The sequence below is a fragment of the Culicoides brevitarsis genome, chromosome 1 (genome assembly GCF_036172545.1).
Source record: "Culicoides brevitarsis isolate CSIRO-B50_1 chromosome 1, AGI_CSIRO_Cbre_v1, whole genome shotgun sequence".
Taxonomy (NCBI): Eukaryota; Metazoa; Arthropoda; class Insecta; order Diptera; family Ceratopogonidae; genus Culicoides; species Culicoides brevitarsis.
In genome coordinates, this window is record NC_087085.1 from 30608016 (window position 1) to 30625397 (window position 17382).

Sequence of the window (17382 nt, forward strand, 5' to 3'; positions counted from 1 at the left end):
AGCAAATAGACCAATTTTGTTTTTTAAAGCTATAAAAAGTTTTTGTCATAAAATCTTTTGCTTGGCGTAATATTGAAGAAGTTTAGTTTCAAGTTAAGTTCAAACTAAAAGACATCTATTTTGATAGCACTCTATGTTTTTTAATGTTCTAAATTAATTTATTTGGCTTTCATTTTTGTTTTTTCGGGCATATGTTTCTTGGCAAAAAATGAACCTTTTTGTAAATTTTTTTTTCAAGACCAAATTAAATTTTTTAAAATCAAACAAGAAAAACTATAAAATTTAATATTATACATGCGAATAGGAAAAATATTTCTTGAAATCGAATCTTAAATACATTTATTCTATTCAGAAGAAATGCGCTCAAGTTGTTCTTTAAATGTTATCAACTTTTTATTATTTTGCGTAAGTGTCCGACTTTCTATCCTGATTTAAATGAAATATTTTTTTTTGAATGACAATCCAATCAAAATTTGTACAAATTTAAACATGCGTAAAAAACATTTTCGGATAATCATAATAATAACAATAAAAATTTGTGTGCGTAAAGAAAAAAAAATATGAAATATACACATTTAATAACATTTTATTTATGATTATTGTAATCTGATGGTATGTCCGCTTAATTTGGTTTGAATTATGGTTTATGATAGATAGGAATCTATGCGCGCCTTTTTATTACTATAACCTTTATTTTTTTTTTGTTCATTGTTATTATTATAACACTTTGTCCGCATATATAGTGGCCAGCGCAACAACAACTAGTATTTTCTTCATCTTGCCTGTTTTTAAAACTCGTAAAAGAGAAAAAAAAATAATAATAAAAAAATATATTAAAATACTTTAAATACATAACAATATCATTTACTGATCAATTTTCGTTCAATATTATTATTGCTTACTCGCACACAATAATAATTATATTTTTTTACGTATATATCATTACAATGAGGCCTTCAAAATATTCATATTTTTTTTTCTTTTACCCGATCTTATGGGAATTAGATTTTGAATGTCATTTAAGCAATTCATCAAAAAGTTCATACGGGCGGCGGCGTGGCACAGTGAAAGTAGACAAAAAAAAATAGTTACACAAAAATTTTTTACAAAAAGGTTGTCTGTAGAAAAAAAATCATTGTTGTTACAATGTAACGAAACTTTCTGTTTCCAGCATTTTTCTCGCAACCACAGCGATTGATTAACATATTTTAAGGAAACATGTGATGTCGCGCCAATTGTGTTTTTCTGGCGGCAGCAGCGTCGTAAAGTAGCGTTGTCGACGTCTTTGTGAACACGAATTCCTGTGGTAATGATGCCAGACTTGAAAATTAATTTTAATGATTCGTTTCTTTCAGATACAGAACAGTCAAATACAGAAGTTTAGTATTTGAGAGTCATCTGTATGAATGAAGTTAAAGCCTTCGTAATTTAATGAAGAGACAACGTTAAGTTGGTTAGAGGGAAATTCTCGTTTTTTGTTGGTTTGTTTTGTTTTGTTTATTTATATAAAATCATATTCTGTCTCTTTTTTTTATTTCAGTAGTGTGGATAACAAAACAAAAAGAAGTTTCAACGTGAAGAAACGAGGTAAGCAGAGAAAAAATTTGCATACAAAAAAAGTTTTTTTTCCTTCTTATGAACAGAAAAAAGGTTAAAGGTATTATTTAAATTTGTGTCGATCGTTGTCTTTGTGAGAGGTATGGAGATGACAGTAGGATGACACTTTTCAGGATTCATTTTATAAATTTCCTATCTAGAGTGGTAAGTATTTTTTTTTGTAATTTTAGCTCAATAAATTTTTATATAGTTTTTTTTTAAAAGGAATCAAAAGAAATAGCTTTAAACATAAAGTCCCCTGAGGTATCTGAAAACATCATGTGCACAATCTACTACTACAAGCATTCGAAATGGACTGGTATCATGAAACTTTTTGATGAATTGAGGTTTTTCAAATTAAATTACTTTAGATTTTGGGATATACTTGTGAATATTGAAAAGTCTTAAATAGCTTCTTCTGCGTTACTGAAATTTCAGTAAGATTTGCTCCATTTGAAAAATGTCCATCCTACACGTGGCAAAATCATATTGTACCCAACCTAACTATAACGTAGAATTTTTTCCAACTAAATGTTCAATGTTACAGACGCACACAATTGAACCATTATAACAATTGTTTCAATCGGCAATTTATCAACTTTTTTCATATAGACATTCTCCGAACATTCATGGGAACATAATTCTGGTCAAAAACACAAAAAAAAAGTTATTATTATTATTAAACTTACCTTAAAACTTGATTTGTGCAAACAATAACGGGCTGCTGGTTCGCTTCGTGTCCATCGCGAACTTGGAGAACGACATGCACCCATAAAAAATCACCTGATCGTTTCTGCATCCGAACCAACAATATACAAGATCGATCCTGTTCGGATTGTGTAACTGCGAAAAAAAAAAGAACAAAAAAATTTAGAATGAGTTGATTGAACTGTATACTTTTGCAAACATGCGCTCGCTCGACAAAAATAAACAAAATTCAGTCACGATGAGGCACGTGCCACTTTTCGCACCTAATCATCATCACATCATCATCATTCATTAATATACTCGGGTTTATATTTTTTTTAACATGTGTATAAATAAATGTAACATAACAACAAAAGATGATGCAAATGTCACGCATTTTGCGCGCGAGTGGGCAGTATTTTTATTATTGATTAGCATTCCACGTTCAATAACCACAATTTTTCTTTTTTTAACAAGTTCCTTCGCTCAGATGATTGATGGCGTGCATATTGTTCAGAATCAGAACAAAAATATTTGTTTATTCACGCAAGTTGTAAGGAACTACTAATTGATTTTGCGTGGTTTGAAATTCACGTGATGATTCTCAAGAATGAACTGATGATGCAAAAATAAAAAATTTCTTCGTCCGTTATTTTTTTTTTTTTTTTTTTTACAATTTTACACTTGAATGGAAAATTGTGTGAATATGTAAATGGGGAATATTGATGGTTTATTCATGACTTTTTATTGTGTAATAATGGGAAATGCAAACTTACTTAGTCTATGTTTGTTTTGTGCTTCTCGGGTAGAGTCCCAGTGTAGAAGTTGGTACCACGACACGTTTTGAATGTCATTTTTTGTGTATCCTAGATGAAATTCGCCACTAAAAAAAATAAAAATAATAAAAAAAAATAAATAAATAAAATAAATCGTAAAATATTAATCTAATTAATAATTAATATTTAATTAATTTAAAAAAAAAATAAAATTTAATTAAATAATTAAAGAACTAATTAAAAATATTTAAAATATAAATTTTATTGGGATTTTTTTTGTTATTTTTTTCTAATTTTTCAAAAAAAAAAAATATGAAATTTTTATGATTTTCTTAAATTAACAAATAAGTAAATTTAAATTTCAATTTAAAAAAATTAATTTTCTATAATTTTAACTTTTTCTTTTTTTTTAATTAAAAATTTTAATAATATTTCTTATTTTTAAAAAAATTTTTTTCATTTTATTATTTTTAATAATTAATTAATACATAATTAAATAATTAATTAGTTAATTGGAATCGATACTATTTCATTTTTAAATTTATTTATATTATTTTGAATTAATTTTTTTATATTTAATAAATTTTTAAATGATTACTTTTCAATATTTTTCCTAAAATTAAATTTATTAATTTTTAATAATTTATTAATAAAATTTGTTTATTACTTTTTAAATATTTTTCGTTTAAAAAATATATTTTTAATTTAATTAAAAATTATTTGATTAAATTGAAATAAAAAAATAAAATTATATAAAAGTACAAAATTTTAATACAAAAAATTAAACAAATTTTTTGTAATAATTTTTTATATTTTTTGCAGCAACATGAACAAATTTCTTTATCGTTCAAATCCCATGTCGATCAAATAAATCAAGTATTTTGACCACATATTACTGATTGATTTATTGCTTTGTTCATAATTTACTTTCATTATGTTCTTACATCATCACTGTAGAGATGCGGGAGAGTGAGCGACTCTGCACCGAAAAATATTTCAGGAATTTTTCCCTCGTACGCTGAGACGATCGCACAGAACAATCATCTCGTTCGTCCGTTTATTTATTTATTTATCTCATAATAAGAAGAGCTAAAAGTACTTTTAATGCAGCGATGGTCTTACGAAAACAAAAAACCAATATATTTCCCTTGGATGATTCATAATTTTAGCCAAATTACAAGACAAGAAAATTGATATGTATTTCCAGCGAATGAGCGAAGAAGATGCGAGTGAGTCGCATAACGGCATTGCGAAGGTATATGAAGTTTTGTTTGATTTATCTTTTACTCCGATTATAATAATACGATCGAATATAATAACAATAATAACGCAAATAAGTGTATTATTAAATTTAATTATGTTTTACACATATTTTTTTTTTTTGGAATGTCTTAGGAGGCAGACCACGATAGTACGACGAAAAAATATAAATTGCTCGAGTCTCACATTAATCTTGTTATTGGTAAAAGTATGTGTTAAACGACTGGATGCGATTGTGAACGCATTGGAGAGAGAGACGCGTAATTATTATTATTACACAATTTACGTTTTCTATCGATTATTATCGAAGTTTACATTTACGAAAGTAAAAAAATGCGTTCAAAGGCATTTGAAAAAAAATTAAAAATCTATTTAAAAATTTAATCTTTAAATTATTAAAAAATTAAATTAAAATTAATTAAGTTAATTTAAAAAAAATTAAAATTTATGAAAAATATCAATCTTTTTAAAAAATAATTGAAAAATTTAACAAAAATAATTTTTTAATAATTTTTTTAATTACCTAAATAAAAATAAGAAATTTACTAATTTTTAATAAACTCTAAATATTTTAGTAGAATTAATGAATTTTGAATTAAAATTGAAATAAAATTATTTAAATTAAATAATAAATTAATTAATCTTATAAATTAAATTTATTTAATTAAAATAAACAAAAAATATAAATCATTGAATAATTAATACATATTTTTTTAAAAAATTAATTTAAATTAAATTAAATTAAAAAAATAAATAAAATATAAATTTAAATTTATGAAAAACATCTCAATAATATTTTTAAAAAATAATTGAAAAATTTAAAAAAATAATTTTAAAAATAATTATATTTTTTCGTAGGAAAAAAAAGTAGGAATAAAAGTAGGAAATTAATTAACTTTTTATTAATTTTTATCTAAATATATTCATCATTAATTATTTTTTTTAATTAGAATTATTTAATTAAGATTAACAGAGTTTTGTTTTTTTTATTAATTTAATTTTAATTTTTTAAAAAATTTTTTGAAGTTTAATTAATTATTTAATTTAAATTAATTATCTTCATTATATAATTTTAATTCAGAAAAAAATATTAATGATAAATATATTTAGATAAAAATTAATTAAAAGTTAATTAATTTTCACTTTTATTTAATTATTATTTTGGATTAAATTTTTAAATTATTTTTTCAAATAAAAATTCATTCAAAAAAAAACTTAAGAATAAATAAATTTAAAAAAATCGAAATAAATTAAAATTTCTTCAAAAAAAAAAAAAATGCGATTAAGTCATTAATTTAACGCCAACTTTCTTTCCTCAACTTTTATTATTAATTACAGTTGTTGCTTCGAAAAAACTCACAATTACAACAATTTAACCTCAACTCCACACACATGCCTGTAATTTGCTGCTGATATATAATTGGGCAAGCACACGTATAAAATTAAATTAATATCTCCATTTTTTACGTGTGTCTCCACCTTTTCATCACTTCTTTCTTCAACACACATCATCATCTGCGTTGTCATAATTGACGTCGCGCTGTGTCTGCGTGTGTATAAAAAAACTTTTAACATGTCATTTTTATTGATTTTCGGGGACCTCCCATGTACTTAGTACACAAACGAATGGCATATGATTAAATTGATTTTGTTGTTTTTTGTTGTTGTAATATAATTGGTAGCTTGGATCGATTCAATTTTGATTTTTTTCTCTTCTACCTTCGCTCATTTGAATAATTTCTCTATTAAAATATCAAAATATAGTCATTTGTATTTAAATTTTATTTTTCAGGCATATCTTTCTAAGCGAAAAATCTCATATTGCCTCAAAATAAAAAAAAGTCAGAAAATTGAATTAAATTGTATTTGAAGCACAATAAAGGACAGTTAAAATGTGTGCCATATTCCGCATGAAATGGTGCCCAATAAGGTCAATCTCTCGTATCTTGCTTACTTGGTTAGTAGTTAAACTAGCGAAAAAAAAATAATAATGTTAAAAATATGTAAAATGATCAATCCAAACAAAAAAAAAATAAAATTATTTTCTCTCAAGAGAAAATTTATGCAAATAAACAACAATTGGACTATGAATAAATTGTTGCAGCAATTGAATAGACAATAATAGTAATATTTGCAGCGACAACAATAGTCTAGCCTAAAAGAGCCATAAAACAGAAAAGATTTACCAACAGAAGAAAAAGAAGAGACAATTTGCACGTGTTGCCGTTTATTGCAACTTTTTTTTGTTCTTTTTCTCACGATGATCAATTTTTTCTCTTGAAACCACATTTCATTCATCATTAAATTTATTTTTTTTTATTAATGAATAAAAAGTAAATAATTAACATTCTTCAAGAAAAAAATCTGTTCTTTATATTCCCAAAGCGTATAATTTGGGGATTTCTTTTTTTTTCAATTAAAACACAACAAGAATATTTAAATAATAATAATAAATAAAAATAACACAATTGTGTCCTACAAGATTTTCGTGACGTCTGGATTAAACGTACTGTGGCCCGAAAAAAAATGCTTAATAAAATAAAATGTCGTGTCACAGCTGTAAAATTGGAATACGCATAATTACTGTTTAATTTATATTTTTTGTTGGTAATGTTGTTTTGGAGCTATTTTTTGTGCTACTGTTACGTGCAAAAATTATTCGCTTTATTCAATTTGGGGTTTTAGCAAAAAATAAAATAAAATAAAAAATAAAATTATGTTAAAAAAATAATATAAAATTATTTTTGAATAATTTTGTATTTTTTCATTTAAACAATATAAATGTAAAAAAAAAATAATTTTTTTAATTTACTTTTTTTCAACATAAATTTGCTTTAGAAGTTGAAAATTTCATAAAATATATTATTTTTAATTTAATTTTTTTATATTTTTTATAATGTTTTTTAAATTTTTTATTTTTTTGTTTTTTTATATATTTAATTTCAATTTAATTTTTATATTTTTTTTATTTTTATTTGAATTTATTTTTTTTTTTAATTTAATTTTTATTTTTTTTTTTAATTTTTTTAACTTTTTATTTTATTTATTTTTTTTAATTTATTTTTTTTCTAAAATTTACATTAAATTTATTTTTAAATTTTTTTTTTATATTTATTTATATTTTCGTAAAATTATTATTCTTTAGTCAAAAAGTAAGCTTTAAATTTTTAAATTATTTTATAAAAATATATGAAAAAAATCTGAATGTTTTGAACAAAAGTTTAGTATGAATGAACGAACAAAAGACTTCAATATCAAGCGACGAACCTTTTAAATATTGATGATTTAACAAAAAACAAGTCACAATTAATAATAAAACTTATATTTTGGAACATTTGAACTTAAAAATTAATAAATAAATAAATAAAATTAAATAAATTAACAAAGAAAAAATAAATTTATTAATAAATAATTTAAAATTTATTACTAATATCAATAAAAAAATTTATTAATTCAAATATTTTAAAACATTTAATTTTTTTTTAAATTAAAAAATTAATTATTTAATTTTAATTGATTAAAAAAAATAAAAATATTTTTTTTATAATTAAAAAATAATTAATTTAATTAATTATTTATAATTAAAGTAAAAATAAATAATTTAATTTAATTAAATTTATTTTTATTTTAAGTCGAATTAAAAAAATATAAGTTCTTGATGAATCCAGAAAAAAAGAATGAATTTTGTAATATAAAAAATATTTTTTTACAACTCGCATGATTCGCTTACAAGGCCACGAAAAAAGTGACCACCCACGGTAATATTTATGGATGATGCGCAAGCGACTAATCAATTTCTGCCACTATAAAAGTTATTATTTTTATCTTTTTTTTTCGCAACAAACAAGAATAAATAAATAGGGTGATGATTTCCCAGTCAGGCAAACGCTCTCAGTCGGCGTGATATAGGAAAGTGTTTCGTTCCTCGTCGTTTTTTTCGTTTCATTTCATTCCCTTCTCACTTTCGAATGTTCCGCGAATGATATAACCGATGAGGCAAAATAAAAATCAATTAATCGTATTGTTTTTATTTATGATTTTATTGAAAAGTTTCTCCATATTTTTTGTTCACATGCGCGCGCATGTACCGTCGAACATCGGGCGGTAAACTATCAAAAGCGTCCGTGTGTTTGTGTTATTTTGTGTACAAAATGTATCGCGCGCCACTTGAATAATTGTTGCCTTCAGAATTATTATTACGGACGAGAGCTGATCATAAATCGATTAGTTCAAGAATCGCGCGCAGAAATCTTGCACACAGAGAGCGCGCGAGAGATTTGAATTATGTTTGCGAGTCAAGTAAATTTCTTAATTCATCCTTAGTGGAAATGGGCCTCAGGGCAAGAACATTTAATAATAATATTGAATCGATTTTTATTATTATGATTATTTTTATATTAAAATGTATGCGAGCGATGGGCTTTGAACGTGAATTATTGACAGAATATTGATTAACTACAATATTCCACGGTCAGAACGCAATTGAATTCGGAAGCTTAAGGCATTGGGCAGCGCAGCGCACAAGAAAGTTGTCGATGGTACATTGTCGCAATTTTTTTTTGTTGCAAGTTGATAAAAATCGAGAAATATTTTTCTTCAATTTTTTGTTCAGAAACTTTTTTATTATATTTTTCTTATTTTTCTAAATTATTAATTAAATTTACAGTTATTGAAAAAAAATTAAAGAAAAATTTAATTTAATTATTTTTAGATATTAAATTTTCATTAAATAAATTAAAATTTATGAATAAATTTTAAAAAAAAATCAAATAAAAAAATTATTTTTTTAATTAATTTTGCTTTAAAAAAATTTTTTAAATTATTTTTGTAATTTTAAATTATTTTTTTGAAAATAATATTTAAATATTTTTTTTATTTATTTAATAAAAATTTAATATCTAAAAATAATTAAATTAATTTTTTCTTTAATTTTTTTTATTTTTAATTATTTCCAAATTATTTCTGAAATTTTAAATTAATTTAATAAAAATAAATAATATTTAAATTATTTATAAAAATAAATAATTAAATTTTTAGGAAAATTTCTAAAGAATTTAAATTTTTAATAAAAATGACAAAACTTTATGGCATTTCCTCTCAATTTATAACATTTTGTCGCAACAACTTGCTGCAGCACCTCACAAAATACCAACAAAACGAAAGTAATGCCCCTTATCTGGTGGACAAATTGCCATCTTGTACCAACAACTCTTTTTTTTTGTTAATGGCTTGTGCCGATGTGTGTCTCCAGATTGCTGTTGTTGTGTTTTTTCGTCGTATAATCTTCGAAAACACTCATAAATTACGTTAAAAATGAATATATAATTATTATGTTAAGTTAATGTTAGTTTAAAAGTGGTCTGTTAACAATATTTCGCTGCGTTGTCGTTGTCGGGTCGTCGTCGTCGTAAGTATAATGAGGTGAGTGTACACATAAAATTAATGTTTCTCTTGATAAGATTATGATATTAATCCGTTTGTAAATCCACACAAAACGAGCACTGAAGGAGAAAGAGAAGCAATGTGAGGTTTTGTACCAAAAGATAGCAAATAATATTATTTTATTATAATAAATGTAAAAGTTGGATTTTTAGTATATTGGAGTTGGTAGAGGAACGATTTCGAAACTAAACAAGACAATAAAATGTTTTGTTTTGATATCATTTAAGTTATCTAGTATCAGGACAGTTTGACTTAACAACGGTAATTTGTATTAATTCAGAATTATTTAATATTGTTACACTGTGAAAATTTTTAATGTTTTCGAAAATTCTCTGATTTTGAAGAATTTTTAGTGAAAAATTTATTTAAAAAAAATAATTAATTTTATAAAAATAAAATTTAAAAAAATTAAATTTAAAATTTTATAAAAATAAAATTAATTTATTTAAAAAAAAAAAAATAAAAATTTAAAAATGAATATTTTTATTCAGTTTTTATAAAGTTTAGCCAAAAAAATAAATAAAAAATTTTTTAGATATTTTTTTTTAAAATTTTATTTACAATTTAAAGTAGTTTTTTTAAAAAAAGTTTTTTAAAATTTAATTATTTAATTAATTTTAAAAATATGTTTTTAAAATATTTTAATATTTAATTTTATATTTATTTTTTTATCCAATATTTAAATTTAAAAAAAAACTAATTTATTTTTTTTAAATAAATAATTTTTTTTGAATAAAAAAATTTTTTTTTAAATTAAATTTGCGAAAAACCTGAAAAATATAATATTTTTCAAAAAATTCAAAATAATTTCTTTAATTCACAGCTTCCGATATTTTTTTAAAAATAGAACAAAAAAAATCGAAGAAAATATTTTTTTATATTAATAAAAAATGTTGGAATAAGCTTAAAATAAAATTTAAAATTAATTTAATTTTTATTTTAATTTTAAAAAATAAAAAAAAAATATTTTAAAATTTAAATTTTATCACTATTAAGCTCTTTTTTAATTCGATTTTTTCTAAAAAAAATATATTTATTTATTTTTATATTTATTTTTTTGAACATTTTTAAATCAAATTTTTCTTACAGTGTAAGATATAATTGAAATTTCTCAAAGGGATTTTATGCGATATGACCTTATCTCGATTTTTATTTGTTTTGTCTCTCTAACAGAGTTATGAACATAAAACAATTGAAATTAATTTTTATAGTTATATTATTGTTGTTCCTATCACTTTACTATCAAACAAAACACAAGAAAAACATGAACAATGATAATTTTATTGTTCAAAAAATAAAATAAAAAACTGTTACTACTAACAGGACTGATTAACTTATTCAATGACCTAACGAACATTCTTGCGAGTTGCGAACCTGTTCGTCGTTGTACTCATGCGATCAACGATAAAAAAAATAATAATATTATGACTGTGACTTGCCTTGGCTCACATGTTATTAAAAAAAAGCAATGGGACTCACATGTGTTTCAGCACTTACGGGGAAATTTTTATTTCTTCGTTTTTTTGTGTTCACGAAAATTTATGCAAGATGCCAGAGGTTCTAGGAATGATATGTTTCGCAGAGGGTCAAACAGCCACTTGTTCCCTGATTTGATTATAAAAATGTGATATATTTGCTGTTAATGTGACGCTTTTACCAGACGACGCACGGACCGAAAACAACGAAAATTACATGCTGAGTATTTCATTGTATGCAAAATTAAACAGCTTTTTTATAAAGAAATATTTTTAAATTCAATAATAAAAAAAATAGTAGTTGGTATGCTTATTGTAATTTTTTTTACTTTTTTTTTATTAATCCTAAAGTAAAGAAAAGACCTTAAGTCGTCTAGTACTTGGCATCATAAACAATGCGATTTTCACATGAAAACCAACACCAGAAGTTATCATTGCCAATGTCATCCTTTTAAAATTTTTGATAAAAGCGAGGAATGCAAAATATGTGAATAGAGTATTTTATGTATGCTTCTCACAAGGCATTCATATTTAACACATAAATAATGTTTCGACGACGAACAAGACGCAATGGAATGTTTTGAAAGCTTATCGATAAAAATATTAACTATTTTTTTTATTTTTGCAAAATAAGAATCAATAACGTTTTATGATTTAATGTGAAATTTTTAAGATAACCTGAGTCTTTAAAGATCACCAATGCTACTCGGTTATATTGTAGAAAAATTAATTTATTAAAAAATTAAAATTTATTTTTTTTATATTTAAAAGTTTAATATTTTTTAAAATAAATTTTAAAGAATTAAAAAATTAATTAATAAATTATAATTATTTTAAATAATAAAAATTTGATAAATTTTTAAATAATTGTTTTTTTTTTAATTTTAATTTAGAAATCGTTTTAAATAATCGTTTAATATTTTTTTATGACAATTTAATATTTTTACAATTTTTTTTTTAATTTTAAAAAAATAATTAAATTAAATTAATAAACATTTTGCGAGTCAAACAATTGACTCAATCAAGTTACAAAATTTTTCAAAAATTAATTTAAAATACCGTATTTTTTAATGTAATTTAAATTTTTTTAATTTTAATTTAATTAATTAAGTTTTAAATAATCTTTTAAATTTTAATTTTTTTTATTTAAAAAAATTAAATTAAAAAATTTTTATTTTAATTTTAATATTTAAAAAATTAAATTTAATTTTTATTTTTTTTTATTTTTTTAATGAGACTTTTTTTTATTATAATTTTTTTTTCAATTCGCGATATATAAATTTTCCACAGTCAATCCTATTCCTCGAAACGACATAAAAGCAAAAGTATAACAGATTCTAAATATTTTCCCATATTTATCCGTTTATGTTTTGTTTTTTATCGTCAAATGTAACCTCATTGCTTGCTCGCAGAAACAACAAAAAAAAATATTTATTTACCATAAGGCACACACAAACAGCAGTTACTACAATACTATAAGTAAGCGAGTACAAAACATTCTCATTGGACATGCAAATGAGGTTCAAGTAGCTCTTATATACCTTTTTGATTTTTATTTTCCTTCTTATTTTATTATTATTATTTTTTTTATATTGTGACCAAAACGGCGCCTCTCAGTTGGTAGCATGGCATCATCTTTGTTAAAGATATCGCACAAAAGTGTACACAGCTCTTCTTTCGTCGTCGTCTTGTATATTCAATTCTTACATATTTTTTTTTTGTTTTGCTTTTTTATTTTTTAAATGAAATGATATTATGTGTATGATTATTTTTAAATATTCATTCCTTTTTAAAAGTTTTTTTTTATTCTGTTCTTACTGCTGTTGACAATTTTAACATTAAATTCTTGCCCGTAGTATTTGTAAAATTGTTATTTTTGTTACTGAAATAAAATATTTTTTGTGGAAAAAATTATAAAAAATAAAATTAAATAATAAAAAAAATTAATTGATTATTCAATAAATTTAATTCAAAAATAAAATTAAATAATTTATTTAATAATTAATATAAATTAAATTTTTATAGATTTTTATAATCAATTAATAAATTGTTACAAATTAATTAAATTAAATTATTATTAATTAATTATAAAAAATATATTTAGTTTGAAAATTTTTTAATTTTCCTTAAATTTTATTTATTTTAAAATTGATTATTTAAATCAAAAATAAAAATTGTTTCATTTAAAGAAATATTGAAATTTAAAAATTTTTTAAAATATTTTTGTTTTGAAGCTTTGTTTTAAAAGATGCTTCTTAAAATATTTTTCCAGTAAATATTGTCATCATTATAACTAAAAAAATTGCAAAAAATATCTCAACTTTAAATCAGATATGGAATGCACAACTAATAATGACGTTAACACATGTTTTGTTCATATTTTGTTGCATAAATGGCTGTGGTCGAAGTAAAAAAGGAACAAGATATTGTGAAAATATCGCCGATAACTTTATAATTGTTGTATATTATTATTATACTTGCATATTTTTTGTGGTGTAACCTTAAATGCAAATGTTTGTACTTTACTCTATTCAAAACTGCGTGCCATACTAAAAACTCTACAAAATTCCACATATGAAAATTCCTTGCAGCTTGGACCTCATCTCATGTGTGTTTGCTCTAACTGTACATATTGTAAGGTGCGTATATGATTACATTCGATAAGGTAATCGCCAAGCATATCAGATACATGCCTATATATTAAAAATAAATGCCCAGAAGTAACTGCAATGTGCATATTGAAAATATAATAAGTAATAAAAAAGACATCGAATTGCGATTAAGAGACACACCTTGTCTTGTAAATATCTCCTTATCTCACACAAAAGAACAAAAAAATTAATTTGAACATATATTTTTAATTAAAAATTATCGTCGAATGAATATTTTTGTGAGTTTCAATCACGTTGTTCACCCCTTATTATAATCCCATTTTTCAAAACTTTAAATGTCTAAAATCTAAGCACGTCCAATGAATGAAAAAATCCCTTGGAGCGAAGTTTTTGCATATAAATCATTAAATACTTTACGATATTCGAATATTAATATTCACTAAGGCGGTTTCGCTATCTCTCTCGCGATTTGCGATATTCTAACGCTACACGAAAAAAAAATTGTGATAAATGTGAAATTTTATTCGAAATTGAGATAAAATGCATTTTTCTCCGCTATTGTCTAGGTGCTTTTGCCTTGTCGCCTCGAATATATCAGGTGATGATGGCTTTTGCGATAAAATATTTTATAATTTTATTATTTTTCAATGTACAAAAAAAAACCTAATGATAAGGTATGTTATATTTTCGATCAATAAATATTTATGCGAATTGCCCTCGTAGTCGTTCAAGTCCGAGTTGGTCTTCGTCGTCGTCGTCGTTCGAGGTACAATATGGGTGGATAATATATTTTTTTAAAGTTTATTTTCTTCCTACTTTTTCTTTGAAATGCATTCACCGTAAATGTTGTAAAAAAAAATAAAACCGCTTCTAGCTAATATTTTGCTGCATGTGAGTGCGCCTCGTGCGATGCACTGCGTTGCTTGCTCGCTAACTTATGTGTGTCATCCAAACATAAATTGCAACATAATTTCATTTTTACACACATTTCACTCGAGCTGTCTCGCGTCGTCGCTCTTTCTTTTGGAATTCCAAAGTAATTTTATTTTATTTGGTAACGCTAACTAACTAACTAATGTGGATGGAAAAAATTATGAAAGGGACGTGCGCATTATTATTATTACCACGCACGCCATAAAAAGTAGTTTATTTATTTAAATGTCACTCATCTTCCTGGTTATTATCAACTTTTAAAACGAAGGCCGGAACAATTATCAAAAATGTTTTACTGTGATACTAATTTTACTTTCTTTTCCAAAATTTTACTTTTTTGATGTTTTGACATTTCAATTTGTTTTAAAATTATAATTTTCCATAAAATTTATTTTTTTTTAATTTTTCAAATATTCAAATAAAAGCATAAAGTTTTTTTTAATCGTTAACAAAGAAATATAGTATGATAAAGTATATGGAATGTCTTTAAAGAGTTTCCTTAAATTAGTTTCAACCATTTTGATGCTGGTTGACTTATCAGTTGTACTGAATTATGTTGGTTTTATGGCATTCGTTCAACACTATTGATATTCTATAAGATTTTCGAAATTTGAAGTTAGTGTCTGATCAAAGTTGCTACCAGTCTTACTTATATTTCTCTAAGATCACCAAATTATATGTTATTATCCAGTTTTAAGAAAATTCTTGGTACTTCAGGAAAAGCAAAGTAATGTTCGAATCAGATATTTGTCTCTAGTCACTTCTTCACAAAATAGTAGTTTTAGATCAGCACATGCCTTTATTTTAACTTGCAATGCATAAAATGGCTTGTGCACAGTTGAGTAATATTTTTGCATAATCCATAGAAGCATCTTGAAGAGCCTTTGTGATTTTGAAAATTTTAATATTTTAAAATATACTGAAAGATTAGCTTAAAACTATAATTCTTACATATTCTAATTTGAATAAAACATTTTTTTATCTATTACTTCCATTTTTTTAATTTTTTTTTTCAACATGAAAAACTTTTTAAAATTGTATCAACCTTAAAATTTAAATTAAAAAAAATTGTACTTACTTCTTGTCAATGTGCATAATTTTCATGTCCATTGAATGAATTGTGGTAAAGATATTTGTCGCTCCCTGCACGACACATTCTCTCGTCTCTGGCATTGCTATTGGGGTACATGTTGCTAAAAATACTGGCTCATTTCTACTACATAATGGTAAATACGATAAATAATGTCCTTGCACTAAAACTACCTGTAAATAAAAAAAAAATTAAATAGAAAAAATTATTAGTCACATTTTTTTCATAGCTTAACAAAATCCTTGAGAACATTCCCATCATAAATCTATTTTTGTTAATATATGTATAATAAGTTGTCATCAGCATTGATTTTTTTTTCTTATAACTTTTATGTTGTTATTTAACATGAGCGTATTTTGTCAATACAAAAAAATACTTGAACTGACAGATTGTTGACGATACATTTTTTTGTTCAATAAAAATTCTGTTTAAAAATACAACTTATAACATTATTATTAACAATTATTATTATTATAACTAGACATAAAAAAAAACAAAACGATCAAAGCCTATTTGCTTACTATACGAAAGATTATAAAAGTAAACATGTCATAAGCAAGTAATTTATTACCATCATTTTTCCCTTTAAACATGTCATAATATACTTTACTGTATGCGGTTATACATGTTCTATCCCGTCATAGAAACAGAGAGTCGCATAGATTTATTTTGTTTTGCACTTGCACGCGATACACGTGAGTTTTATCACTGGCTTATATCATTTACCTGATTAAGTTATATTTATACTAGCAAAAAAACGTTTTCTAATTGACATTTTGTATGTGGGTTGTGTGTGCCTTGTCTTGTTAACAAACTTTTATAAGATGCGACAGTTTGACAGTGGACTATCAACTGGTTGTCGCGGACTCTGGCTGCGTCGCTGTGCTGGAACGTGATAACTTTAATGCGTTTTAGAGCTTCCTCTTAATACTTTTTACTTACTTTTTTCTAATGAAAAGTATTAGATTTGATTTTGAAGACCTAACGTGTAACTTGAAACTATTAACTTAATTCAACCTAACTTAAAATTACTTTTTTCAAAAAAAAAAAATTATCAAAATTTGAACTATAAAGAATATAATTCAAATTTGGATAATTTTTTTTCTTTAAGTTCAAAATTCTTAAGTTAACAGTTTCAAGTTATACGTTAGGGCTTTAAGAAAATATTACAAAAAAAATATTTATTGAATTCACACGAATTGTAACATATTCAACTCTGATGAATGATGAAGTGGGTGCTAAAAAACTAGACTACACGCAATTTTTTTCCAATTTAATAACAATATTAAATATTATTAATATTTAATAAATGATAAACAATAATCTTCAATATTTAATACATTATTTTTGCAATATACTCGTAAATTGAATGATGTTAAAAATTGAATTGAAAAGGTGGAAACATGAATGGTAACATTGTTTTACCTAAAAAAGCGTGGACACAAAACAATTATTTGTGCCATTTCTACCAGCAACTAACAACCATACAGCAATGCATGTGCGCGAGAGAA

The 17382-nt window shown here is 23.6% G+C and overlaps 2 protein-coding genes across 2 annotated transcripts in view; one reads left to right on the forward strand and one right to left on the reverse strand.

The window, feature by feature from the left end:
* Positions 1-17382, forward strand: part of LOC134837158 (RNA-binding protein 48) — a 69966-nt gene that overhangs the window by 32670 nt on the left and 19914 nt on the right. The window lies entirely within an intron of this gene.
* LOC134837617 (PAS domain-containing protein cky-1) overlaps positions 1-17382 on the reverse strand; it is a 103996-nt gene that overhangs the window by 7526 nt on the left and 79088 nt on the right. Inside the window, 3 exon segments of the mRNA XM_063853000.1 lie at positions 2286-2439; positions 3060-3166; positions 15860-16044. Coding sequence (XP_063709070.1) covers positions 2286-2439; positions 3060-3166; positions 15860-16044 — 446 coding nt within the window.